This window comes from Durotheca rogersii (assembly GCF_024521655.1).
Source record: "Durotheca rogersii strain YMJ 92031201 chromosome Unknown GGS23scaffold_3, whole genome shotgun sequence".
Lineage (NCBI taxonomy): Eukaryota > Fungi > Ascomycota > Sordariomycetes > Xylariales > Xylariaceae > Durotheca > Durotheca rogersii.
Genome location: NW_026251234.1, coordinates 2225798 through 2237712, shown reverse-complemented (window position 1 = coordinate 2237712; position 11915 = coordinate 2225798). Strand labels below are relative to the sequence as shown.

The 11915-nt window shown below is 55.5% G+C and overlaps 5 protein-coding genes across 5 annotated transcripts; 3 read left to right on the top strand and 2 right to left on the bottom strand.

The window, feature by feature from the left end:
* Positions 1-17: 17 nt before the first annotated feature.
* On the bottom strand, positions 18-3279 carry GGS23DRAFT_552879 (galactose oxidase). The gene is made up of 7 exons (XM_051515434.1): positions 3197-3279; positions 2416-3057; positions 2169-2323; positions 2037-2098; positions 1102-1965; positions 752-997; positions 18-691 (listed from the first exon to the last, which is right to left on the bottom strand). The coding sequence occupies exons 2-7, from the start codon at positions 2886-2888 to the stop codon at positions 416-418; spliced, it is 2076 nt and encodes a 691-aa protein (XP_051375665.1). The 5' UTR covers positions 2889-3057; positions 3197-3279; the 3' UTR covers positions 18-415.
* A 681-nt stretch (positions 3280-3960) lies between these two features.
* GGS23DRAFT_297707 (mitochondrial carrier) lies at positions 3961-5471 on the top strand. The gene is made up of 2 exons (XM_051512699.1): positions 3961-4211; positions 4261-5471. Exons 1-2 carry the CDS (start codon positions 4107-4109, stop codon positions 5152-5154), a joined length of 999 nt encoding a protein of 332 aa, XP_051375664.1. The 5' UTR covers positions 3961-4106; the 3' UTR covers positions 5155-5471.
* GGS23DRAFT_298029 (TspO/MBR-related protein) lies at positions 5324-6410 on the bottom strand. Its single transcript, XM_051512700.1, has 2 exons — positions 6023-6410; positions 5324-5944 (listed from the first exon to the last, which is right to left on the bottom strand). The coding sequence occupies exons 1-2, from the start codon at positions 6135-6137 to the stop codon at positions 5493-5495; spliced, it is 567 nt and encodes a 188-aa protein (XP_051375663.1). The 5' UTR covers positions 6138-6410; the 3' UTR covers positions 5324-5492.
* A 751-nt stretch (positions 6411-7161) lies between these two features.
* On the top strand, positions 7162-8321 carry GGS23DRAFT_552874 (uncharacterized protein; the record flags this gene model as incomplete). The annotated part of the gene is made up of 1 exon (XM_051515433.1): positions 7162-8321. A coding segment is annotated over exon 1 (452 nt), but the record flags the coding sequence as incomplete, so codon positions are not given.
* On the top strand, positions 8110-11429 carry GGS23DRAFT_615572 (uncharacterized protein; the record flags this gene model as incomplete). The annotated part of the gene is made up of 3 exons (XM_051520722.1): positions 8110-8230; positions 8387-10368; positions 10435-11429. 3 exons carry the CDS (start codon positions 8110-8112, stop codon positions 10957-10959), a joined length of 2628 nt encoding a protein of 875 aa, XP_051375661.1. The 3' UTR covers positions 10960-11429.
* Between the last annotated feature and the right edge of the window lie 486 nt (positions 11430-11915).

Sequence of the window (11915 nt, the reverse complement as noted above, 5' to 3'; positions counted from 1 at the left end):
ATGACTTGGATGAGGTTGGTAGGCAACAATCTGATGAGAGGAGGGGGGAAATAGGTACCTAGGTAGGTGGTAGGTATGAAAGTTACCTACCTCTATGCTCTAGGTACCTGGTAAGTACATTTGTGCTGGCGCATATACGGCGAAGTCACAGGTACCTAAGGTACCTACGTGTATTCTTTTTGACACCTGAGGCACTCACCCATGGTCGGACAACGTACCCGGGTACCTACAGCTAGGCAATGTCTCCTTCTAGAGCCTCGATATCCAAGTTCAGTTCTCCATCATACCTGGCCCCTTGTTTTCTCAGGCTCAAGACCTCGAGCTTACGGCGAATCTGCATCTGTGCATGGCAAAGCTGTCGACCAAGATAGGCGAGTAACGAGGGACGATGCGATGTCCTGAGCGCCCACTGCTATCAACGCCTTCGCCCAGTGCCGCCAGCCCCTAAATCGCCCTTGTCTGCCAACGAGACAACCTCACCAATGCCGGCAGCCTCCTGCTCATCCTCCAACGCCATGATCTCTTCGCGACAATCCCACCACTTCTCTTCGCTAAGATCGAATGCCTTCGTCTTGATCTCCTTGATTGTCAAGCTTTCGGGCTGGATGCCCTTCCATCGCAGGCTCGTCATGAGGATTTCTTGCCACTCGTTGGAGGTTCTCACAAAGAAATCCCGTCGGGATTCAAAGGGCTGCGAGGTGTCAGCCTTGCGTCGCGAAACAAGCACTTTTCTAGGAATGAAGAGGCTTACCCTAGGATGCGGTAATCCATCGTCGACCGTTGTCGCTGCGGTCTCAGCTTCAGACTGATCTGAATCCATAGTGGACACAGAATCGGCCACTGAAACCTCGTCTGCTTGCTTCTTTCTGCGTTTGCTTGGCGATAGAAGGGCTCCAGGGTCCTCATCCGCCATTTCAATATCGTCTTCCTCACCTTCCTCATCTTCCTCGTCCTCGTCCTCGTCATCTTCGTCTTCTTCGTCGTCGTCTTCGGAGCCCTGTGCATAGAACGGTAAGTTGTGTAATAAAACCCCCTACAAGGAAAGGAAAAAAAAAAGGAATGTCACTTCCGGTGGTAGGACAGGAAGAGAGGATTTCTTACCACCCAAGTATCGTCCTCCCTGCTGAAAATCTGCTTGCATCCGTCCATCTTCCCCAGGTCGATAGCGTATAAATCGTCATAAGTATATTCGCGATCTTTCGCCTCGAAGGTGCCGCCGTAAATGTACAAGATATCATCCTGTACGGCCATCTGGGCGTTAAATCGAGGGTGTGGAAGCTCCATCGAAACCGGCATCTCTCGCACCGGCCTTTCCGGCTCCTCCGGCTCTTTATTGGCCTTGAATTCGATCTCCATGCTATCTGCATCCTCGATAGATGACCCGGCCTGTAGCGCAGCGAGCTGTTTTAACAGCTCCTCCTCGTTCGCTTGGGCTCTTCCACGCCGTCCAACTCTCTGCTCCGCCGGGGGAAGTTTCTTCTGGGTTCTTGGCTTGCGAAGTGCTAACGGGAAGAACCTATTCCTTTCTATGTTCCATGCAAAGAGCTGGTTGAAAAATTCGCTCTCCATGCCCTCTTCTGTCTGCTCGACATCGTGGACGCCGCCAAAGAGAATACCGCGGCCTTTGTGATAGGCCATAGTTGCGCCGGCGCGGGAGGGATGCGGCGTGTTTGCCGGCTTCTTGCGTTTCTCCCACCTCACATTCGGGGGTGTGTTCGGGGGAGAGTCAGTGGGAGGCTGGGTAATGCGCAGAAAGAAGCAGTCTTCGTGCACCATGGCCTTCACGATGTTCCTCTGCCCCTGCGAGGCACCCTTGGCCGACTTGTTTGCGGAAACGGTCGCCTTCACCTTGGAATAGCCGCCGAACAAAACGGCACCTTGCTCGTGGGGGAGAAGGGTAAAGGATGACCTGGCGTCCGGTTTCAACTGTGCTGGAGGAAGCACCGGAGTGTGCCAGAAGAAATTCTATACGCGGCGGATGAGTACAACGACGGGTCAGGTTAATGCTGTAGCAAGGATGCTCAGTGCCTGCCTACCTGAGTATCGTAAAGCCAGAGATCGTTGAGATATTTGGTCTGATTGGAAGTATCCTGAAAGCCTTAAGACGTAGGTATGCGGAATTAGTCTCTGGATATCAGTACGGCCCACTGCTTCGATGGGCGACGTACCGCCGAAAAGGATAATGTAGTTCTTATAGTACGTCATGCGGTGACCGCTCCTGGCTGGAGGGCTTTTCCCCTTAGTTTCTAGACGGGTCCACTCCCTGGTAGCAGGCTCGAGCCTCCAGAAGTCATTATAGTGGTAGAAAGTACCCTGCTTGGGGCTTTGAGAAATGCACGATCAGCACGAATATCTGCTCCGCGCGCCGGGACAGGGACCCGGCGCATGCCAGGAAATGTTTTGCTCGTTACGAACCTGCTGAACTCGCCACCGAACAAGAAGACAGAGTCTTTCTGGTTTCCCCCTCTACACCAGGCGTGGCCAGACCGGGGGAGAGGGGCATTCGGCGAGGTGACGCAATGCCATTCATCCCTATCGGTATAGTAGATATTGAGATCATTGTAGAAATTGGCAAGGGCACCGTTCCAAGTCTCGCCGCCGAACAACAGAAGCTGGTTGCTATTTGACGGCGAGGCTAGGAAGACGGAAGACGAGCGAGGCTTTGGAGGCTCTTCTAAGACGGTCTCGGTGATCTTGACGAACTCCTCCTGGGCCTTCTTGTACTCGGCGAGGACAGCATCTAGATCGACGTCCTCGGCGTCGCTACCGTCGAGTTTGGAGGCTCTAGCTTTTTCTTTCTTTTGGGCCTTCTTCTCCTGCTTCTGCTTCTTCTCGGCGAGCTTCTGCTTCTTGGATTCGGACTTGGACCCTTTCTTGTCCTTGGCCATTGCTCGGTGCCTTCCTTTGGGTACGCGGCCACGATAGGCCTTCCAGCAACCCCCCTTAAGCCAGATGCTTACTTACCTACCTAGGTATGCAATGCAGAACGTCGAACGTGGTTGAACTGCTTCGACTTTGCGTAGGCGGATAGGCAAAAATATCTGGGTAGGTAGGTTACTAAGTGGAAGGTCATTCAATGCACAGAAATTGCTGCAACCCCTCCGCCCCTCCGCCCCTCCGACCTGCTCATAGGTACCTACGTACCTACGTACCTACCTACCTAGGTAGGCTAGATATCAACCCCTCGGGCACTTACCTAGTAGGAGACGAAGCTGACTCCAAATCAAGCTTTATTTAATCAGATGCTCTCTGCTCAGGAGGTACCTACCTGCATTTAGGTACTTAGGAGGTAGGCAGGTAAGGTTGTTGCCGCCGTCTAGTCGATGTGCCTCGTCTACTACATATTGATATAACGGCCAATGGGCTTGCCCGTTTTTATTTATTTGAAAAAAACAACAGCAGAAGCCTTCTTGCGTGTTGTGAGACCATCTACTCATGCCTAGGTACCTACCCAGGTACCTGCAACCCCGACCCCGGCCAACTTGCTTACACGCGCGTACCACGCTGCTATACCTACCTTTACGGACCGATAATTTCTATCTTCTGGAGACTAGAATACACACCTTACATTACTACCTCTTTTCTCAATTAGGCTACCGATTCTCGCGATGCCCACCTCCCCCCCCCCGTCTTCGCAGGGTCTTCGGACACTACCCCTTCTCGTCATTCTCTCCGTCTGAATACCTTTATATATTTTTTAAAACCCCATATCCCTCTTGGTGCCGACCATACGTATCTCCTTTCACGTGCGTGCCGACATGCTCCGATGCGACCCCTCCACACATGCACCACCCGCAAGGAGCTAAGCGGTGACATAATACTGGGCACAACATAGATGCCTCGACGCTACAGCGCGGTGCGGCGAACGGATAGCAGAAAAAAAAATTAATACCTCCCCAAAGCCAACCTTAGCAGTTTATTCCCTACCTTCCGTCCACCCGCCTCCCTACCGCAATGTTCTAGCCGTCTGCCATACCGGGTTTCGTCGCTCCCACTTGACGGCTGCCGAGTCCTAGCCGCTTCTCGCAGTTCCAAGTTGGCCGGCATCCCTTCGCCATCGTTTGCGGACCCTGCTCTCTCGCTTTCGAGCCTTGACGCCGAGTACCATGGCCGCTACCGGCGTAGAGACCGCCGCGACGAAACCCTCCCAGATCCCTACCTCAAGCAGACCGGCCGCATTGGAGGCTGTCGAGGACATCGTTTACGGTTCCGTAGGTCGACGTGCGACAATTCCCTCTCGCCATGCTCTAATGATACCAGATCGCAGGCATCGTCGGCAAATATATCGAATATCCCTTCGACACCGTCAAGGTCCGGCTGCAGTCCCAGCCTGATCATCTTCCTCTCCGCTACACCGGCCCGCTCGATTGCTTCCGCCAGTCCATCCGGGCCGACGGCTTCCTAGGATTGTATCGTGGAATCAGCGCTCCGCTTTTCGGAGCGGCCGCTGAGACGAGCAGCCTGTTCTTCTTCGAGCGCATCGGCCGCAGCGTCTTGTACACGTCGGGGTACTATTCGCGTGATAGAGTGCTCCCCCTCCCGGCCCTCTGGTTCACCGGCGCATTTTCCGGCGCCTTCACGTCCTTCGTCCTGACCCCGATCGAGCTCGTCAAGTGTAAGATCCAAGTACCCACTACGAACAGCCCGGATGGCATCGCACGTAAGGCGCCGAGCGTCACGTCGGTCATCCGAGACGTGTATAAGCACGAGGGCGTAAAGGGCTTTTGGCACGGGCAGATGGGTACCTTCCTCCGGGAATCCGGCGGCTGCGGCGCCTGGTTTGGCTCCAAAGAGACCGTGACCAAGATGTTCTACCTCTGGAACGAGCGGTCGGCTACAACACAAGCAGAAAAGGACTTCTTGGCCACCGAAGCCTTGCCGCTATGGCAGCAGGCAGTGGCGGGAGCCACCGCCGGCATGTCGTATAATTTCCTATTCTTCCCAGCCGATACCGTCAAGTCACGCATGCAGACTTCGCCAGTCGGCGGCTCTGCCCCGCCCAAAACCTTTTGGCAGGAGGGCAAAGCGCTGTGGAATCAGCATGGGCTTCGTGGATTGTATCGCGGGTGCGGAATCACGGTGTTGCGGTCGGCGCCTAGCTCGGCCTTCATCTTCATCGTCTTTGACAGCTTGAAGCGCTATTTTCCTCTGTAAGTCGACATTACTAGACACCGAACGGGTTATCTGCATAGAGGTGCAATCTAGAGGAGTTTGGGTGTTGCGATGCGACTCGTTCACGTAAAGACTAGATACAATAGGTAGATGGAATAAAGAGGAGCATGCGGTATTTGCCCCATGCTGAAGTACAGGGTGGGTGAACAGGTATGAGTTGCAGAATCTACTGGCCCCCCCCCTCCAATGACTTAGATGTCATCGTTCCGGGCTATAGCGACTCAACCTTTGCCCCTTTTCACCCATCTCTCGTAGTGGTGACCCCGGGGTAGGCGGCCCGTCGCATCCGAGCCTTCTCCCATTTTCGCCCTTCCCCCCCTCTACGGCGTCCTCTTCTCCAGCGCGGCGTCCGAGATGTCCCAGCCGTTTAGATGGCCGACGCCGGCGTTGAGGTAGGCGGCGAAGCCGAGCCAGGCGAGGTAGGGGAGCTGGCACCAGGCGGCGACGTCGTCGACGGCGAAGTAGAGGCGGGCGAGATAGCCGTTGAGGCCGAGGAGGGCGGCGAGATCGGCGAGGGCGAGGGCGGGGCGACGGAGCCCGAAGAAGAGCGGCATCCACAGCAGGTTGAGGCCTAGCTGGGTCGCGTACAGGGCGCGCAGCAGGTCAGGGGTGACAGATGGTGCGGGAGAGCGGGAAGAGGCGGCGACCACGGCCCGGTGCGCCGCGTACCCCATCAGCCCGTATAGCACCGTCCACGCGGGGCCGAAAACGCGCGCCGGCGGCCGCAGCGGCGGCTGCCGGATCTGGAGGTGGGTGCGCTCCGTATCTTTGGCTGTGCCGCGGGGGGCGGGGTGTACCCGGCGTTAGCGGGTGCAGGGAGAGGGAGGGAAAGGAAAGGAAAAGTACTCACGTTGGGAGCCGAACCCTACGGTGGTGCCCAGCGCGATGGGGAGCAGGATCGAGGCGGCCGGGTTGGCGAAGACGTCGTAGGGCAAGCTGGCGAGACGGGGGGTGTAGGTGGTCATGTTCGGCAAGAGAGGTACCTATTTATACGTAGATGTCCGCAAAAAAGACAAAACACGATGTTGATGAGGAAGCTCTGGGTTTAATAAGAGTAGGGATGTTGTATGTAGGTTATGTGTTCCTGGTCGAGCTGTGAATAATGCTTGCTGCGGTGAGCTCGAATTTCTGTTGGTTGCGTGCCCGCGGAAGAGAATGCGGGAAGTCGGGGCCGAGGCATTAAAGTGGTGACGTAAGGGGCCGTCAACTCCGGCGCAATTGATCAAACCACTGCATATACGGGTTAGCTATGGCAGTGTTCCCTACGGAATCCGCCTATGTTAGTAACAGCGAGTAAGGTCGACCTTGGTGAGGTTATACCTAGGCGTTGTTTTAGGTAGTTATTAGGTAACACTTGCTTCACTTCCCAGCTGATTCATTCCCTTTAGCAGCTGTCAGTCGACTTCGTCACGCGTATGTCACACGGTTAACGTCTAATAGCACTTTAACCGTACCTTGCTTCGGTATAGGGCTGAGAGTGAGTTGGAGGCCATGGCGCATTATGTCGGGTTATTAGAACAGAGATCTACCTAACCCTCGGCCGGATATTCATTCGACAACACCTACCGACCTATAGACACAGATCTATTGAGCCCCTCGTACCCCCCCAGAGGAGCCAAGAAAACAGTCCAACAGAAAGTAACCGAAAGCCCGGTCCGCGATAACGGCATTCATTAGCACTTGAGGTGTGAGAAGTCCCGAGTCGCGAGGCCGTGCAATGTTTAACCATCCCAGGCAACCAACTAGGTACTAACCTTAGCCTCGCGAGTGAGAGCTTACACGAATTGGACGGGTTCCGCAAAGGATAGCTACGTGCCTGGGTCCTGGTGTGCCAACATTATGTGCGGCCTTATACGCACCCACTTCATTAATAGGTGGGTGGTAACTAGAAGCCCTAATTCGTGTTCCTTTACCCGCGAGAGGAGACGGGTACCTAGTGGTAAGTACCTTCTTGCCGATATATGCTGACTAAGCTCACCGTCGCGCATAGCGTCGAAGATGTTTATGTACATAGGTACGTGCCTACTGCTCAGTGGACCCGGGTCGGTCCTTTCAGCCACACGGGGAGCGGCGGCGGCTCGTATCGGCCAGTTTGCCAGTCGCTGCTCCATCCGTCGACAGACAGGAAATCCGTGCTGCAGAGGCGCGGTTGGCAACTGTCGTTCTCCTCCTACTTCTCCCGAACAAACATCACCAGTCATCCATCTCGGGACCTCGCGCCCTCTAGGAAAACTTGTGCTGTCGACATTATCCGCACCTCTACAGTTCGTCCATCCTTTTTTCTGACCACTTCCCTTTTTTCGATCAATGCAATGGCCTCTCCAACGTCCGTTGTTGTCCCTCCCCCTTCTTCCTCCTCACGAACGCCCCCTAAGATTTCCTCCTCGCTCCGAAGCTCGTCACCAGTCTCGTGCTCTCTCTCTCTCTCTCTCTTCCTCGCTTTTCCCGCCTCCCTCTCTCCATCTCTCTCTATACCAGCACACGAACCACAGCACGGAGCCCCCTAGACAAACTTGTTACTTTCCCCCTTGTTGCCATCTTTCGGTTTGCTTGTTGCAGGACTTACGCTTCTGCCCATGCTCAGCTTCTCAATTTGGCTTGCCGATCCCACCCTGCCTCTCTCCGCCGTTCTTGATCACCCGCCTTCTATTCTATTCTCATTGCTCCTCTCCCCCCAACGTTGTCAAAATGGTTTCTCTAACAACAATCGCGTCGTCAAACAATAGGCATCAGGTTTATCCGCAAGCAGTCGGCCTTAGCTGAATCCTGCAACAGCCACGCCTCGCCACCGAAGCCAAGCCATTTCTACATATATACGTTTCAACGACTGCATCCCTTTAAGAATAGAACAGTGGTTTCCCTTTCCGAAGCGTCGCCCTAGCAAGATTGGCACACCGGAATAACTAAATGCCAAATTCTGCGGCCTAAACCCCCAATATGGACTCGTACTCATACCGCGACGCTCCTGCGCGCTCCCCCCTCGATCGTGGCTGGGGCAGTCGTGATGACCGAGTCAAAGAAGAGCCTCGCGACAATTTTTACCGCGGGCGTTCTCCTGGTGCGTTTTCCGACACCCATTTCAGAAATCCGGCCCAATTGGGTGCTAGAGCGGCCTGTTTAGTCACCTCCTACGCTTTGTTGTTCTGTGCTTACCACTGAGGGTTGTGGCGTCGATTAGCACGTATCACCTCGGAACGCGAACTAACTATGACAGGCCATGACCGCAGCCGACGAAATCGATCGCGATCTCCCCCGCCCGTGGACCGATACGAACCCAGGGCGCGTGGTAGAGACGAGTACGCAGGAACTCGTGATCGGGATGAACGGCGGCGCATCAATTCCCCCCCTGCCAATATTGATCGCTACGTCCCTGGCCAAGGGGGCAACCAACCTCCCCAACCAACCATAAACCCTCTAGCAGATCCCGCCAAGTTGTCTTTCCAGGTCGGATTCTCATACTTTGGAGAGTGGTGGAGAGCGAATGAGAAGATCAAGGAGGAGAAGGAGCGGGCTCGCACAGGCCGGAGGCGTGAACCCGAGCGGCCTCGAGGTCGCGAGACTCAAGAAGATCGGGATAAGGAAAAGGCCAAGATCCAGGCTGCCTATGACTCCTACAAAGAGGAGTTGCAGGCCAAGATGGCTCGAACGTTCGTCTCTGAGCACAAGAAGGAGCAGTGGTTCCGCGAGCGATACGTCCCCGATGCCCGCGACGCTCTACGCAGACAAATCAACGAGTTCCGCCGCAGCGCGTACAGTCAATGGGAGCAAGACATCGAATCCGGCACATTTGATGAATTTTCTCTTGAGGGAATACCAAAGAGTGAGAGCAATGGGGCAGGGGGGGTTGTCGAAAAGGAAGAAGGGGAGGCAACCGCGGCGAATGAGGTGCTAGGAGTCGGCGACCTCGTCCCTACGACTGGCAGCGATCTCCGAGATGAAAGCCTATACCAGCCTACCCTCCTAATTAAGACCATCGCCCCCCACGTCAGCCGCCACAACTTGGAGTCTTTCTGCAAAGAGCACCTCGGCGAGGAGGAAGGCGGCTTCAAATGGTTGTCACTTAGTGACCCAAATCCTAGCAAGAGGTACCATCGCATGGGATGGGTTATGCTACACCCTTCCTCTGAGACGGCAGCGCCGGTCGAGCGCGCGGACCCGAAAGATGAAGATGGGGATGTGGAAGTCAAGTCGCCTGTGCCCGTCTCCACAGCCGAGAAGGCCCTCGAGGCTATCAACGGCAAGACTGTGAAAGACGAAGTCCGTGGCGACTTTGTATGCCATGTGGGCGTCCACAACCCTCCGAGCAACCCTCGCAAGAAGGCGCTGTGGGATCTGTTTTCTGCCCCGGAAAGAATTGAGAAAGATCTTAGCCTCGCTCAACGGCTCGTCAATAAATTTGAGGAAGATTTCGGCTCCGATTTCAACGCCACTCTCAAAATCGAGGAGAGGGTGGAGAACTTGCGAAGCGCTGGAGGTCTTCAGGCGGCCGGTCCTGCGCCGACGACGAAGAAGGTCAAAAAAGACCGCAATCTCGACTTCGATGACGCTATGGACGAGGGAGAGGAAGGCGAGATGGGTGAATCAGACGAGGAGGGTGCTGTGGATGACGAAGTGGACGACGAGGATCTACTGGTGAAGAAGAAGCAACTAGACCTGATGATCGAGTACCTCCGCCGAGTTTTCAATTTCTGTTTCTTCTGCGTCTTCGAGAGCGACTCGATTCACGAATTGACCAGGAAGTGTCCCGGCGGTCACCTTCGCCGACCCAGAAGCACTCTGTCATCGGCTGCTAAGAATGTAGCTCGTGCTAGTGCGAGCGGGGAGCCCTTCCCTTCTAAGAAGCCGAAGGAGGCAAAGGACGAGGAGGAAGGCGAGGCGCCGGAGCCCGACCGGAAATTCCGCAACACATTCTCGAGGTCGGAGCAGCAGCTCGAGCGAGCGTATAAATGGGTGAAGACATTCGAAGACAAGATTATGCAGATTCTAGAGCCAGAGTCGGTTGATATCCGAAAGCTCGGTGGTAAGCCGACGGAAGATGCACTGAACGACGAGCTTTCCAAGTTTGTCAAGCAGGAGGACGAGCACAAGTGGAGATGCAAGGTTCCCGAGTGCACCAAGCTTTTCAAAGAGGAGCACTTCTGGAAGAAGCACGTCGAGAAACGCCATACCGAGTGGCTGGACGCGATGAAACAAGAGGTAATCCCCCCGCTTCGTCTGGGGACGGGTCCCGTGCGCTTGGTTCACTGAACTGACCGAATCTAGTTTGATCTCATCAATGCCTATGTGCTTGATCCAGCACATATCGCGCCGTCCAGGACCGACGCCAACAGCAATGGCCATTTCCCGCCCGCTAACGGACAAACACAGCAAGGCACTCCACGAGGGTTCAATCTACAGAACTTTGCTACGATGAGCAACATGGTCCCGCCATTTGCCGGCTTCCCCGGTCTCCCCATGCCGCCGCTCTTCGCGGGTAATCACGGTGTGCAGGCCGCCAGTTGGGGCGCCGGCGGCGAAGAGCGTGGCCCCGGGCCCATCCGACGCAACGCCCCCAGCTCGGGGAGATTTCAGAGCCGGGCCGGCCCATACGATCGACGTCAACAGCAGGGACGCTGGGGCCAGGACAGTCCGGGCATGGGTCGTGGACGGGGTGGTGCCGGCCGATGGGGTGACGGCGCGGGCGGAGCGGCAGTCGGCCCCCGTGAGGCAGTTCAGGGCCGCAGCCTGAAAAGTTACGAAGACCTCGACCACGTTGCAGGCGGAGGCGGTGGCGAACTCAACTACTAGCTACAATACTCTTCGCGATTCTGACATGGGCAGAAAAAAAAACAAACCTCTTTTTTTCTCTTCTTTTTTCTTTCCTCCGGTGGGCAAATCCGTCAAGAATAAGGCAATGCCAAAACACACCAACAATCCATACACCGGATAGATATCTGAGCCGCTGGCCCATCGGTGTGGGTTGATCGGTCAAACCGTCCGTCTCGGTTCCTTTGCCTCTGGCTAGCTAGCTCGGTGCTGGAAATGGATGATAATATTTCAAGGCAGAGCAAAGCGACTTTGCTCATGCTCTAGACGTCCGGAACCACCAAACTAACTGGCCCAAACCTTTTCCATCGACCTACCCCCTGCCTAATCTGGGCAATGTAATAGGAGCTTCTTCGAACTATAAAATGGAGAAAAAAAAAGATAAAGGGGGGAAATCCAAGTCATAAGCAGCAGGGAGGGGAGGAACGGAAGGGAAATGTCCAGGTTGCTTGGTGTGTCTATGTGTGTGCGTTGCTAGTTGTATGTAATGTACAGTATCTAACCTACCAATTTACCTATCGGCCTGTCAACCACCACCTTACCTCCCAGGCTTTTTTAGCCAGCACCGGAAACCCTTTTTTCGTTCTCCCTTTGCATTCTCGGCGGCAGACGCGAGCTCGGTACGCTTCGCTTAATACCTCTTCGCGACCAATACTCTTCCCCCCCCCGCATCCTAGCCTCGGCAATGCCGCCGCACCGGCGCGCACGTGCTGCCGTGCTTCCTGTCTCGACGCGGCGCCGCAGCAACCGGTCGTCGGCTAACGCGATCCGAGCAGAACAGAGCGCGGCGACGATGGCGGCGGCGGCGGTGGCTCGCTTACCGGACCGGCTGCGCGGGAGCGGCGGTTTTGAGGGGGGGGAGGGGGGTTTGTTGGAACAATTGATCTTCCATTCTCTTCTCCTCCCCTCTCCCTCCCCCCCGTAGACTTGCGAGAGGA

Coding starts and splice junctions, on each gene's coding strand:
- GGS23DRAFT_552879 (XM_051515434.1), bottom strand. CDS start 2,888: ATGGCCAAGGACAAGAAAGGGTCCAAGTCCGAATCCAAGAAGCAGAAG. Junction 2,324..2,415: donor TTCGGTGGCGAGTTCAGCAG/GTTCGTAACGAG, acceptor CATTTCTCAAAG/CCCCAAGCAGGGTACTTTCT. Junction 1,966..2,036: donor TCTGGCTTTACGATACTCAG/GTAGGCAGGCAC, acceptor CGCCGCGTATAG/AATTTCTTCTGGCACACTCC.
- GGS23DRAFT_297707 (XM_051512699.1), top strand. CDS start 4,107: ATGGCCGCTACCGGCGTAGAGACCGCCGCGACGAAACCCTCCCAGATC. Junction 4,212..4,260: donor AGGACATCGTTTACGGTTCC/GTAGGTCGACGT, acceptor TAATGATACCAG/ATCGCAGGCATCGTCGGCAA.
- GGS23DRAFT_298029 (XM_051512700.1), bottom strand. CDS start 6,137: ATGACCACCTACACCCCCCGTCTCGCCAGCTTGCCCTACGACGTCTTC. Junction 5,945..6,022: donor CGTAGGGTTCGGCTCCCAAC/GTGAGTACTTTT, acceptor CCCGCGGCACAG/CCAAAGATACGGAGCGCACC.